Below are 12,008 nucleotides of genomic sequence, written 5' to 3'. Positions count from 1 at the left end.
AGGTTAACATATTAGCAGCAATGCTTATACAGTCAGGGCCAGATTTCTCACAAGACCACCGAGGCCCGACCTCGGGGCGGCAGGGAGCAGAGGGGCGGCAGGGGTGTGGAATCCCCAATGCATAGTGGTTTTCTACATTCAGCCCTGCTTTGGGCAAGCAGTGCTAAATGTAGAGCGGAGAAGCTGCTCGTTCATTTACAAGTGATCTCGGTGATGTCCCCAAGATCACTTGTAATGAGACTGCAGGTAAAATAATGAAATAAAAAATTATTAAAAATAAAACAATAATACATGATAATTTAAATAAAAATGTAAACAAGTAAAAAAATAAATAAACATTAAAGACATAAGAAAGTGATAAAGTAAAAAAAAAAAAAATTTTTGGGGGGGGGTTGCTGGTGATTGGTGGGTAGGGGGTCACATTGAGGAACCTGGCCTTGGGGCAGCAGAGAGTAAATCCGGCCCTGTATACAGTGATCCTCTGGTTTCTGGCATAGACCATGTGACCAATGCCTCTCCGAGCAGCACGTGCACTTTACTATATCAGGACATTTTCTGCAGCCAAGGCTGTGACAATAATGGAAGTATTCATGAAAATGAACCTACTTACTATATGAACACCCGTAGACTTCCACTCTCATCCCGATTCTCCCGTTGGTATTCCACTCTAGCGGCACAAATCTGAGGAATCTGGCTTTTATAGAATTGGGAAATCTGTGGTTCACCACACCGTCCGCATTCGTGTTCCCTGAAAAGACCTGTTGATACAATGTGATAAGAGTAAAAAAAAACATCTTCAAGTATTGCTGTTCATCAAGAAACAAAGTATTTAAGCGTCACTAAAGTCATAAAAAATTTTAATGTTTGGACTAAGTTGACCAGTATGGACTAATTTGGCCAGTGTGGACTAAGTTGACCAGTCTGGACTAAGTTGGCCAGTGTGGACTAAGTTGGCCAGTGTGGACTAAGTTGATTGGCCAGTGTGGACTAAGTTGACCAGTATGGACTAAGTTGGCCAGTATGGACTAAGTTGGCCAGTGTGGACTAAGTTGACCAGTATGGACTAAGTTGATTGGCCAGTGTGGACTAAGTTGACCAGTATGGACTAAGTTGGCCAGTATGGACTAAGTTGGCCAGTGTGGACTAAGTTGACCAGTATGGACTAAGTTGACCAGTATGGACTAAGATAACCAGTATGAACTAAAATGACCAGTATCGACCAAGATGGCCAAATAACTAAGTCCATTTTAAATGAGAGAACTCCATCCGAAATGATCGAAACCGAAAACAAAAGATCTGAATCTATCCGAATTCATAATAACGAACTGAATCGAATTTTGGATCCGAAATCCCCCCCAAAATTGAAATGATCTGAAATGAAACAAAACAATTTTTGGAGCCTTTTCATGCCTAGCTATCAGCATCTTGCAATGCATCATGGGACTTGTAGTTTCACCACATCTGGAGTACAGAGGTTGCCAACTCCTGATGTAGATGCTCATGAAGCTGCAAAATAGTTAAAACAGTTCCCTGCACCATAACTGTCTATTCTCCGGCTACGGAGCAGCGAATATGACAGATAATAATAAAAGAAAGTATAATTTGCATTTCCATTGCTTCGCACTTTCCATCAGTTAATTTGGAATGACCTTACACGTGTATCTGCACACACAGAGGATCTCCGTTCTGACATACTCTGAGCCGGGCCGGGGGGAAAACTCATTACAGACTGTCTAGATGTCAGGCCGGTGAGGAGACGTTTCATTTAACTGATGTTTCAAAGGTTGGAACAACATAAAGCCATTGCAGCCTACCTTCAGATTATAGGTCAGTGGTTGTATTGTCATTAAGAATGGCTGATATTATTAAATGTAAATGTGATCGCCATCATCTAACACTATTTGGCTCATTTCCTGGGGCAAAATGGATGTTCACTATGCAAGGTCGGTATACCGAAGGCTTCTCCCTTCCCCCACCTTTTTAAAATGTTACATTTATTTTTGCATGCAAACCTTTGAGTGTGTCTAGGATATGGCCAGGTAATCTCATGTGTCCTTTTCCTCCTTCAGCTTCTTCCTTCCCTTAGCTTAGTGAATGAGGTGAAGCTCTGCTGACTTGCATCATCCACTCGTGTGCAAGCCCAAATTGGGTATCCTTTGCAAAGTGAGCTAAAGGGAAAATTAACTTGCAAAGTCAACAGCCTATTTGACTTTATCAACCCCTATATGACCAGAAATGTGTGGGGACCTGGTCCTCATGCCTATACAAGCTTGTTGGACACCCCAATACAAAACCATGGGCATTAATGTACAGTTGGTCCCCCCTTTGTGGCAACAATATTCACTTTTCTGGGAAGGGTTTCCTTAAAATTTTGGAGTGTGTCTGGGGGAATGTGTTCCCGTTCAGCCAAAGAAGCCGACCTTTACATCAGAGCCCACCTCTTTCACATCAGAGTCCCTTCTCTCACTAGGAGACCCTATTCAAATAAGAAGCCCACCTTTACATCAGAGTCCCCCTGTTTCACATCAGAGTCCCCTTCTTTCACATCAGAGGCATGACACTGCATGAAAATTTTTAGGCTCCCCTAAGGAAACCAGAAGGCACCCCAGGACGCCACGGAAACCTGGTTGAGAAAGGCTGCTCTATGCTTGGAGCAAGCTGCTGGAGCTAGGACCCTCTGCCATGCACAACCAGATGAAGAAAGCGGTGTGTTCTTTATCAGCTCCTAACAATAAAGAAAAGGCTCGAAAATGAAAAACTATTCTTAAGACCAAAAGTATCCCTTGCTACCATTGAGTTATTTATGGCTTTCAACCCTCATGAGCAATTCTTTTTATTCTCTTTCTTCTTATTTAATATAAAACATTTGTTTTAAACGAAATTACTTCAGTCTGAATTAATCCAGATATAATGTTGTTAATAGATATCATTAAACATAAAACATTCAGTTAAACATTTTAGAAACCACAAAAAAAATAAATCCATTTGTTCCTTTGAACACATACAAGAAGGGAAAGGCTCACTTTGTAGATTAAACCGGCCTAGACAACTCTATTTGTTTTTCTGTCTGTAGACGTTTCATTGACTTTTGCTTTGAAATGTCTAAATATAAGAGGAATTATTTACAAAAAGACTAGACTGACAAGTGAGAAATAGACTGAAGGACAGAAGGAGCACCCACAGAAGTTATGTTCTACTTCTGACTCGGGGGAGGAAGGGTTAGAAACACTGTCTGGTTTTGATTTATTGGAAGGAATATTGTTACCATCCAGGGATAATTTAATTGTGTTAAATCCAGTGCATAAAACACCCCCTTCACCATCCAAGGATTACCCATCACCTTAACACATATATGGAGAAGACCAATGCCTTCAATGTGAGCTTAAAGGAGAACTATGGGGTAAGTGTTTTCCCCATAGTTCTCCTAAGGGTCACAGTAGGACATATACTAACCTCCTCCCGTGACCCAAAGCTCAGTAGCTTGCGATATACTGAGACCGCCCCAGCCGGGACGGATCCCGACATTACTGACGAGATCCACCCAGCTGCATGAGTGACAGCTGGCTCTGCCTATCTAGAGGCAGAGCCAGCTGTACCAGCCCCCTCCCCCGACCGTTCCGCCAGTCAGCGCTGGAGGATCGGAGTGGGGGGGAATCCCTGCAGGGAGCCGTGAATGAAAGTCACGGCTCTCTACAGAGTGATGATCGGAAAGTGAGCAAGCAACGGTATGTGTTCCCTCACTTCCCGATCTATTGAGCCGACGTGTGACAGTTTCATTGTCACACGTCGGCTCGATCTGTAAGGATGAGTGAAAATCACTCACCTCATAGTTCTCCTTTAAGAATAAAATATACTCAAGAAAGCTTAAACAGTCACCTTTACTTCCAATTACTGGATATAAAATCTACCTTGTATCAATTTGCAAGAATGAATATTGCTTAAAAAGTACAAGGCAGCACCAAAACATCACCACCACATATATCAAAACGTCTGGACAGGCCTGTCAGGATATCCCTTTAAACAAATCAATGAAATCATACACACAGCCTCTCCAAAAAAAGAATTAAACACTCTCTAATATTTCATTGGACCTCTGTAACGTCTCTGCAGCGCAAGCCTTGGATCACAACTGCGGAGAGGGTACTTGCGGTTTGATCAGTTGATGGTCTCAATTACTCACTTTAGTATCGTAGAGAAATATAGAAGACCTTTCACATCATATAAACCGTACTGAAAGGTTGTGTATGTCAACTGAAGGAAATAGGTGGGAGAGGGTTAACTTCTGCAGGGTTAGACTGTGGTGAGACCCGGTACTGCACAGGGAATCCCAGTAGACGTATACTAAGAGAGACAAGTGACTTCCTTATAATGACAGTCAGCTGGACTTGACTACAAGCAAGTTATACTGTTATTCCCCTGGTCACACAATACAGATTTAACAGTCCCGGCTTAAGTACGGATAGTACGGATACTTGCGGTTGGAAGAACACTCCTGGTATCTCCTATGGCTGATGATGGTGAGCATCAGTAGTCCTCTCTCTAGCCGTCCTGGTTGGCAAACTCAGACTTCCCCCTTGATGTGCCTTGGAGCTACCCCCTGAGTGGGGTTTGCGAGGTGCTGGTCCCTGGTTGCTGCGGTCTGCGGTTGCAGAGTGTGAATCTTCGGCGTTCACTGTTGCAAACAGTCGGACGCTGAAGATTCGTTTGGCCCCGTCTTAAGGAGCCTCGTGCGCCTGCGCTAATAGGAGGAGGAGCCGAGGGTCTACGTGCGCCGCGAGGAGACGCTACAGCCCGTTGTGCGCATGCGCGGTCCCGAGTCATGATCCCGGGACGTAACGAGGTAGGCTTCTTACAACCTCATTTAGCTTTAATTACGGCAAGGATTCTTCATGGCATCATTTTGATACATTTATGTAATATCACAACAATTTTTTGCATTCTTTTTTTGCCAAGATCTTGTAGTGATGATGGGAGAGTCGGACCTCTGTGTAGTCTTCTCCAGCACAACCCAAAGATTCTCAATGGGGTTAAGGTCTGGACTCTGTGGTGGCCAATCAATATGTGAAAATGATGTCTCATGCTCCCTGAACCACTCTTTCACAATTTGAGCCCGATGAATCCTGGCAGGGTCATCTTGGAATATGCCCAGCCCATGGCATCAGGGTAAAATCAATCCATTGATGGAAATACCTGTTCATTCAGTATATTCAGGTATGAAGTCATTTTTAGTGCACATAATGTTGATGAACCAAGACCTAATAGAAAGCTCTGACCTATTTGCTTAGCGAAATCCAAGTGGTGACTTTTTTGGACAGGCAGTGTATATGAAAAAAAGAGTCCACAGATCACTACTATACCATGTATGTAAAGCTGACCACTTGACTCCCCCATCTTTCCTAAACAGCATGCATGCGGAAATCTCTACTGCTGACTATTGTAAAGCTGCAGTGTTTGGCCAACACTTTTCACCCTTTCTCCTTCAATTTTTCTGTGTCAAGCTAAGTGAGGCTGAAGATCCACGGCTTGAATTTTGGCCACTTCATAGGATACAGCTGAAATTTGAGCCGTGTATGGCTAGCTTAATTTCCGCAGAGTTCAAAGTAGCAAAGCCTAGTATGCATAAGCCCGGGTCCAACCTGAGCTCCTCAACACCTTAGAAGCTCCTTCTGTGTTACCTAATCAGCTGTGGACAGGTAATTCCTCACCTACAGATTGATGTTAGCAAAGGACAGTGACTTAATTTTGTTGTAAAGTAGACAAGGCTCCAAACTCGCTCCTGTGATGGACTACAATCTCAATGCAAATTAGCTAACCAAACATGAGATTGTAGCCCATCCCGGGAGCGAGCTTGGAGCGGTGACTACTTTACAACACACACAGGAACCATGGGGAAAATTAGTAGCCCCCCTCCAGAAGGAAGGACAGTGTCAGCACCAATTCAGAGATGATTGGAGGATCTACAGCCGAGAGATACACAAATAAGATACATTGTTGTTCAGAGTTAAGGGACTTGCATGCATTTTTGAGATTCAACTCCTAAATCTAGTGTCACTTTAAACACCTAAACCAATCTAAATAATATAGTTTTGTGAACTGATCTTTGCTTAGATATGCCATAAAAGTGAATAATATAACCAGCAAGCACCACATATGCCATAACATAAACCTGACCCATGGGATAACATGTTTTTTAATTAAAAACTTCAGTTTTGATTGAATCATTTCACAAATAATGAATGAGGTTGACATTATAGCATGCGTTAGTGAGTTGACTCAATGGTTTTAATGGCCTTGGATGACTATACAGGTAACTATAGGGACTCGGGGAGCGAGACAGCCAACTGCACAAGACAAATGTTAGAATGAGCAGCGGAGCCGTTCAGGAAGTAGGCTTTGTCTCCCGAGTCAGTTTAAATGTAAAACGTTCGTCTTTGACGGCTATGTACCTTAAACAGATGGTAGACTTCAGACGTTTTAAATTCCTATTACCTCAAGGTCAATGGCTGTCATGTTTTAATTTTCGGACGTGACAACCTAATGTTATAGGATACACAACGTTTCCAAATGAGATGCGGAAAAAAAATTTACAATACCTTTTAGCAAATCTAAAATGTAATCAGGGCAACTGAGTTCAAAAGGACTCGTTCTCTGAGCTGTGACAGCACCACGCTGTTTAATGTATATTAATGACATTTACTGTGATTGCAGTTTATGTTGTATTAGGATCCTGAGACACAACATAAGATTAGCAGTCTAAGAGATCTCTTATTTTAATAAAGGTGCCAACGGAATTTGTTTTGGGCTTCCTTTTTTTTTTTGTCAGTGTTTTAGTTTATGGAGCTGTACGTCTTTGTATGTAGCTGCTCTTGTTGTTTTACAACATGCGTACAAAGATTCTGCACAGTGACCGGGTGTTATTTATATTTTAAAGCTTCCAAAGTAATATTTCCATTTATATCTTCTTAATATGAGTTATTTATAATGGGGGACATGTCCTTTTTGGAAAAGGCTTGCAGTCCAGGGCCCTCCCCGTTAATGAGGGATACCTGAGACTATTACCTCAGGCGGCATCTCTTTTAGGTCATGTGACGGAAAGGTGGCAGGTAGAGAGGCACGGCTGCTCTTCTGCACAATGTTTGCAGTGTGGATGCTGCCCCTTTTCTGGCCAGAGTGTCCCGGGTTACTAAGAGCTGTTTGGGGAGATGTGTAAGGCCCATACACATTGCCCTGCTCAGCTCTTAGCAACCTGCAATGCTCTGCCCAGTGTCCCGACCCAGCTCTTGGCAATCAGTGACATCACTGAGCTGGGCAGGACGATCCAGGAAATATCCGATTGCCTTGGGACGGAAGTTCGGCAACTCTGGCCCTCCAGCTGTGCTTTAACTACAAATCCCAACATGCCTGGACTTGTGTCTTTTTTTAACTTATGCAATTGTAACCCCTTATTAACCTTTAATTACCCTATTTAGCCCTAAATAACTCCGACTCCTTACCCCCCTGTGCTTTTATTTTTATTTCTTTTTTTAACCTCTCTTTCATTATTTTTTTTAATTGAATCGAAAAAATGCACATACTGTATATACTCGAGTATAAGCCGAGATTTTCAGCCCATTTTTTTGGGTGAAAAGTGCCCCTCTCGGCTTATACTCGAGTCAGCGTCAGGTGTCTTCTTACTTACCTCGCCGAGCGTCACTGCTGCTCCGGCGTGCGGCGCTCCGAGCGGTTTTATCGGTAGCTGGTACATAAGCCCCCTGGGAATAAGCAGTCTCTTGGGCACAGATACCGAATCCAGGGGAGTAGTGGCAAACAGTGCAGTGTTTATTAGTGATATTTACAAGAGCATTCACAGGTGCTGTACAGGGGTTCACAAGAAATCAACAAAATAAAACCTGGCCGTACCCCGGCACTAACTTCAAATATAAAAGATATAGCTCCTAACTAACAGGCTGAGCAGGCCGACCGCTTGTCAGCCTCCACAGAAACTGTTAGCAAGTTTTCACCAAGCAAGTTTTCACCAACCATACAGGTCACTCAGACAGGACTTGTCTGATTCCCAGGCAGAGAGCTCTGACTACAGGTTCCAGGTGAGACTAAATTGCCAGTGGAGAGAGGAGTAAACCCTGCACAGGAGCCCGGATCAGCAATTCCTAAATGTATAGGAGAGGATACTGGGAGACCTATATGTATGTATGTGTGTATATATATATATATATATATTTATATATATATACACTGTATTTATATATAAATTAGGGTTGCACCGATACCGGTTTTTCGGGGTATCGAGTACGAATACCGGTATTTCTTTTCAGTACTCGCTAATACCGAGTACCGATACCAGAAGTACCTTTAAAGAAGCCAGGGAGCATTAATGATTCACCGCCCGGCTTCCCGATTGGCCGGCTTCCCGAACAATCCGGAAGCCAGGAGGCGAGTTATTGTACTTGCTGAGGAGGGAGCATGTAGCCAGCTTACCGGCCAATCAAGAAGCCGGGCAGCGTATAATGTCTATCCGCCTGGCTTCCTGATACCGGAAGGCATTGGGAGCATTTGGGCAAGTACGCGTACTCGCCCAAATACTCGATATCGGCACCGATACCGATACTAGTATCGGTGCATCCCTAAAATATATTAATTTGTGTTTTTTTTACTTTATTATAGATTGCTTACAATAAAAAAAGCTCAAAAAATATTCTAAAACATACTGTAGAGCAGTGGTCCTCAACCTGTGTAACCTCAGGACCCACTTTTGCCCTTGGTCATTAAGTCGCGACCCAAGTCACAGCTCAGCCTGGGGTCCAGTGTAGGCTGCTGTACTGTGTGGAGCTCCATCCATATGTTATTGCTTGTACAGCTCTCTTGCATGCCCTGTAGAGGTGCCGGGAGCCAGAATGTGACGTCACTCCAGTCCATACCCCCAGCCACCCACACCTCAAGATGACACTCGGCACAGGGCAGCATATTTTGAAAGGCTGCTCAGAGTGAGAAGAGAACTGACAGCGTTGTGCTAGGGGGAGACTGAGGAGCCTCTCACCTTGCACAGCATGTGGCGACCCACTGAACATGAAGTGGTGACCCACTTTTGGGTCATGACCCACCAGTTGAGAACCACGGTTGTAGAGTATTGGTATCTTTGGTCCAAAAGGGGTATACACGTGCAAAAGCTGAAGTGGTTAAAGAACGTCTGAAGTCATTTATTTTTGCAATATTACCACGACATACCTCCTTTTTTATTTAATAGTTAAATCACCTTCATGTGATGCTGCAGAAACAGATGGGAGCCTTATTACAAAGCTCTGAATCCTCCTCACCCCTAGAATCCCATTTAAAGGCTATTTTGATTGTAAGTCTGGCTGATGTGCTGGATAGTGTAGCCCTGCGTCTGCCACATAAATTACCATGAGGAATTGCACGGAGAGTGCATAAAAAGCTCTCGAGGTGCTTTTGAAGAAGCTGTTCACAAGGTGTTCTGCGCTCTCTCTCAATGCAGATGCCCATAAATATTCAGGAAAATCTTCTAATCCTTCTAATTCAATGCAAAGCAGGGCCGAGCCAAAATATTTATGCACAAAAGCAGCTGGGAGCAAAGCGAAGGTTAGCCGAGGAAAGGCAAGAAGCAATCTATTGATTGCCATTAATCTTTTCCAGGATCCTGGGATTCTTATTATTTAAAGAAAGAATTACAATAGCGCAATGACAAATGCTCAGAAGTTGGGTCCCTCTTACAATATAACTTCTGCGATACGGTTCCATTCAGGACGATCGGTTTATTAACACAGCGGTTTATCAGAAGGTCGGGCTCACGGGAGGTAACAATGAGGAATGAATTGCTATTCAGTGAATGTGATTCAAGGCAAGAGAGCAAAACAAAAAACTTTCCTTCATTTGAAAGGGTAGAAAAGAAAAACGTGGAAACAGACATTATAATTAAATGATTTAGATGAAGAGAGAAGCAAAGCAAGGGCAATTGTGTGACTCAACGGTGCAATTAAAGTCGCACTAAAGCTTCTTTTTTTATACACTAAATATATTGTTCTGGACCAATTTATCATTCGGAAATACAAAAATGTCAACAAACTCTTACATGCCCATCTGTTTGCAGCCACAACCTCCAGCTTAGGACCGTACACATCTCCCTGCCCATCTCATGTGTTAGGACCATACACATCTCCCTGCCCAGCTCCTAACAACTGGTTGCCAGGAGCTGGGTGGGATGCTAGCCAGAGTGTCCCAAATTGCTAAGAGCTGGGCGGAGGGATGCAGCGCCTGCAGAGTGCAACGTCATTCTCCCCGGTATCCTAACACTCACACTAACCCTCTCTGTAACCCTAACAATAATTCTACTTGTAAACTTATCATTCAAGCCAACTTTCCCTGCAAAAAGTAACACTGATCCTACTTGAAACTTCATCTTTCACACTAATCCTCCCTGTAACCCCTACACTAACAATTCCTATAACCCTAACACTTTTTATACTTGTGATCGTATTATGAACACCAACCCTCCCTGTAACCCTAACACTAATCCTACCTGTAACATTATCATTCACACTAATTCTCCCTGTAACCTTAACAATAACATTAACCTCTCCTGAAACTCTAACACCTTCCCTTAACTGAATGTGTTGTTTACATGCTTACCTCCTAAAACCAATCTTTACTTCCCAAAAAGATACCAACACTAAGGCAAAGTCTACTAATTTAACAAATGGTGGCCACTAGCATGGCCATTCCTACACTTTGCCCCCTGAGGTGGGAAGGGGTGATATTAGTGGCACACATAAACTGGGAGGACGGGGATGTTGGTGGCGCACATTACTGGGGGGTGTTGGGGGTGCACGTGACGGAGGGACTTGCATGTTCCCTTTGGCGTCCCACCCAGCTCACTGACATCGTTAATTGCCAGGAGCTGGATGGGAAGCAAGCCAGAGCGTTCAACTCAGCTCCTGGCAACTAATGACCTCAGTGAGCTTGGTGGGATGACAGACAAGAGTGTCACAGGTTGATAAGAGCTCTTAGCAACTTGGGACACTCTATCCAGAAAGGGGAAGGCATGCACACCTGACCCCCCCCCCCCCCCCCCACACGACCCAGTGTCACCACTTGACTCATCTAAACCTGATCTTACTATTCAACAGCCCATTGCCAGGGTCTCCAAATAATAGAAAACTACGGAGGGGCGCCTTAAAGTGTACCTGTTGCATTGGCTTGCATTGGCAAAGTTCAGATTTTCTTTAAGAGCAGAGATTCAGGTTCTGGCAAATGCTCCTTCTTGATTGGTCCTCCTCAAACTTTCAAGAGAACAGGGAACTTAAAGTTAATTAATATTACCGTATATTGTATCATCTAATCTACATATCAGTGGGCCAAAGTTGGAGCCGGGCCACCCAAATTCTTAATGGAAAACTCTCTCGTTCTCATTAGGAGCTCCTCCAGCGCATTGCGCCTACCGCAAAATGATTTATTGAATGCGTTTTCTCATATTACAAGCTTTTATGTTACACCGAGGAAATTCATTTTTGGCAATATAAGCCACATTTTAATTTCACAGATCCCTGATGTACTGCAGCTAAGTGATAACATTCCAGGCCAAAAAATATTCTGCAATTTGAAATTCATCCCCAGGGAAAAGAGGAAAGATGGAGAGATTTCGCCTGCAGAAACACTGACTTACTGGGGGCCATTCAAGAACTTCTCTAGTTCATGAAAATATAGTGTGTCTGGCTCTTCTCTATCATAATTTGACATTTGTTTGACCAGGAAGGAACTCTACATGTTTCTACAATTCTCTATGTAATGTGGATTAAAGGAGAACCCCAAGAAGGCTGAAAATCAATACTGAGTCTGAGCACTAAAAAATTAAGTGTCTTTTTTTGTTACATAGTTACATATTATTTGAGGTTGAATAAAGACACAGGTCCATCAAGTTCATATAGTAAAATAAAAAACTCAATTCAATAAGCAATAGCAATTCCATGAAAACACATGCAAATACTGTATATCACATC

At 43.2% G+C, this 12,008-nt stretch overlaps 1 protein-coding gene across 1 annotated transcript in view; it reads right to left on the bottom strand.

Annotated features, from left to right (window-relative positions):
- The window catches only part of LOC108785392 (contactin-associated protein-like 5), a 283,646-nt gene that overhangs the window by 172,724 nt on the left and 98,914 nt on the right, over positions 1–12,008 (bottom strand). Inside the window, exon 5 of the mRNA XM_018554450.1 lies at positions 611–758. Coding sequence (XP_018409952.1) covers positions 611–758 — 148 coding nt within the window. The remainder of the gene's footprint in view (positions 1–610; positions 759–12,008) is intronic.

Source organism: Nanorana parkeri, unplaced genomic scaffold (genome assembly GCF_000935625.1).
Source record: "Nanorana parkeri isolate BGI_ZX_2015 unplaced genomic scaffold, ASM93562v1 scaffold159, whole genome shotgun sequence".
Classification (NCBI taxonomy): Eukaryota; Metazoa; Chordata; class Amphibia; order Anura; family Dicroglossidae; genus Nanorana; species Nanorana parkeri.
Note: the sequence above shows the minus strand (reverse complement) of the source record. Positions and strands in the feature narration are given on the sequence as shown.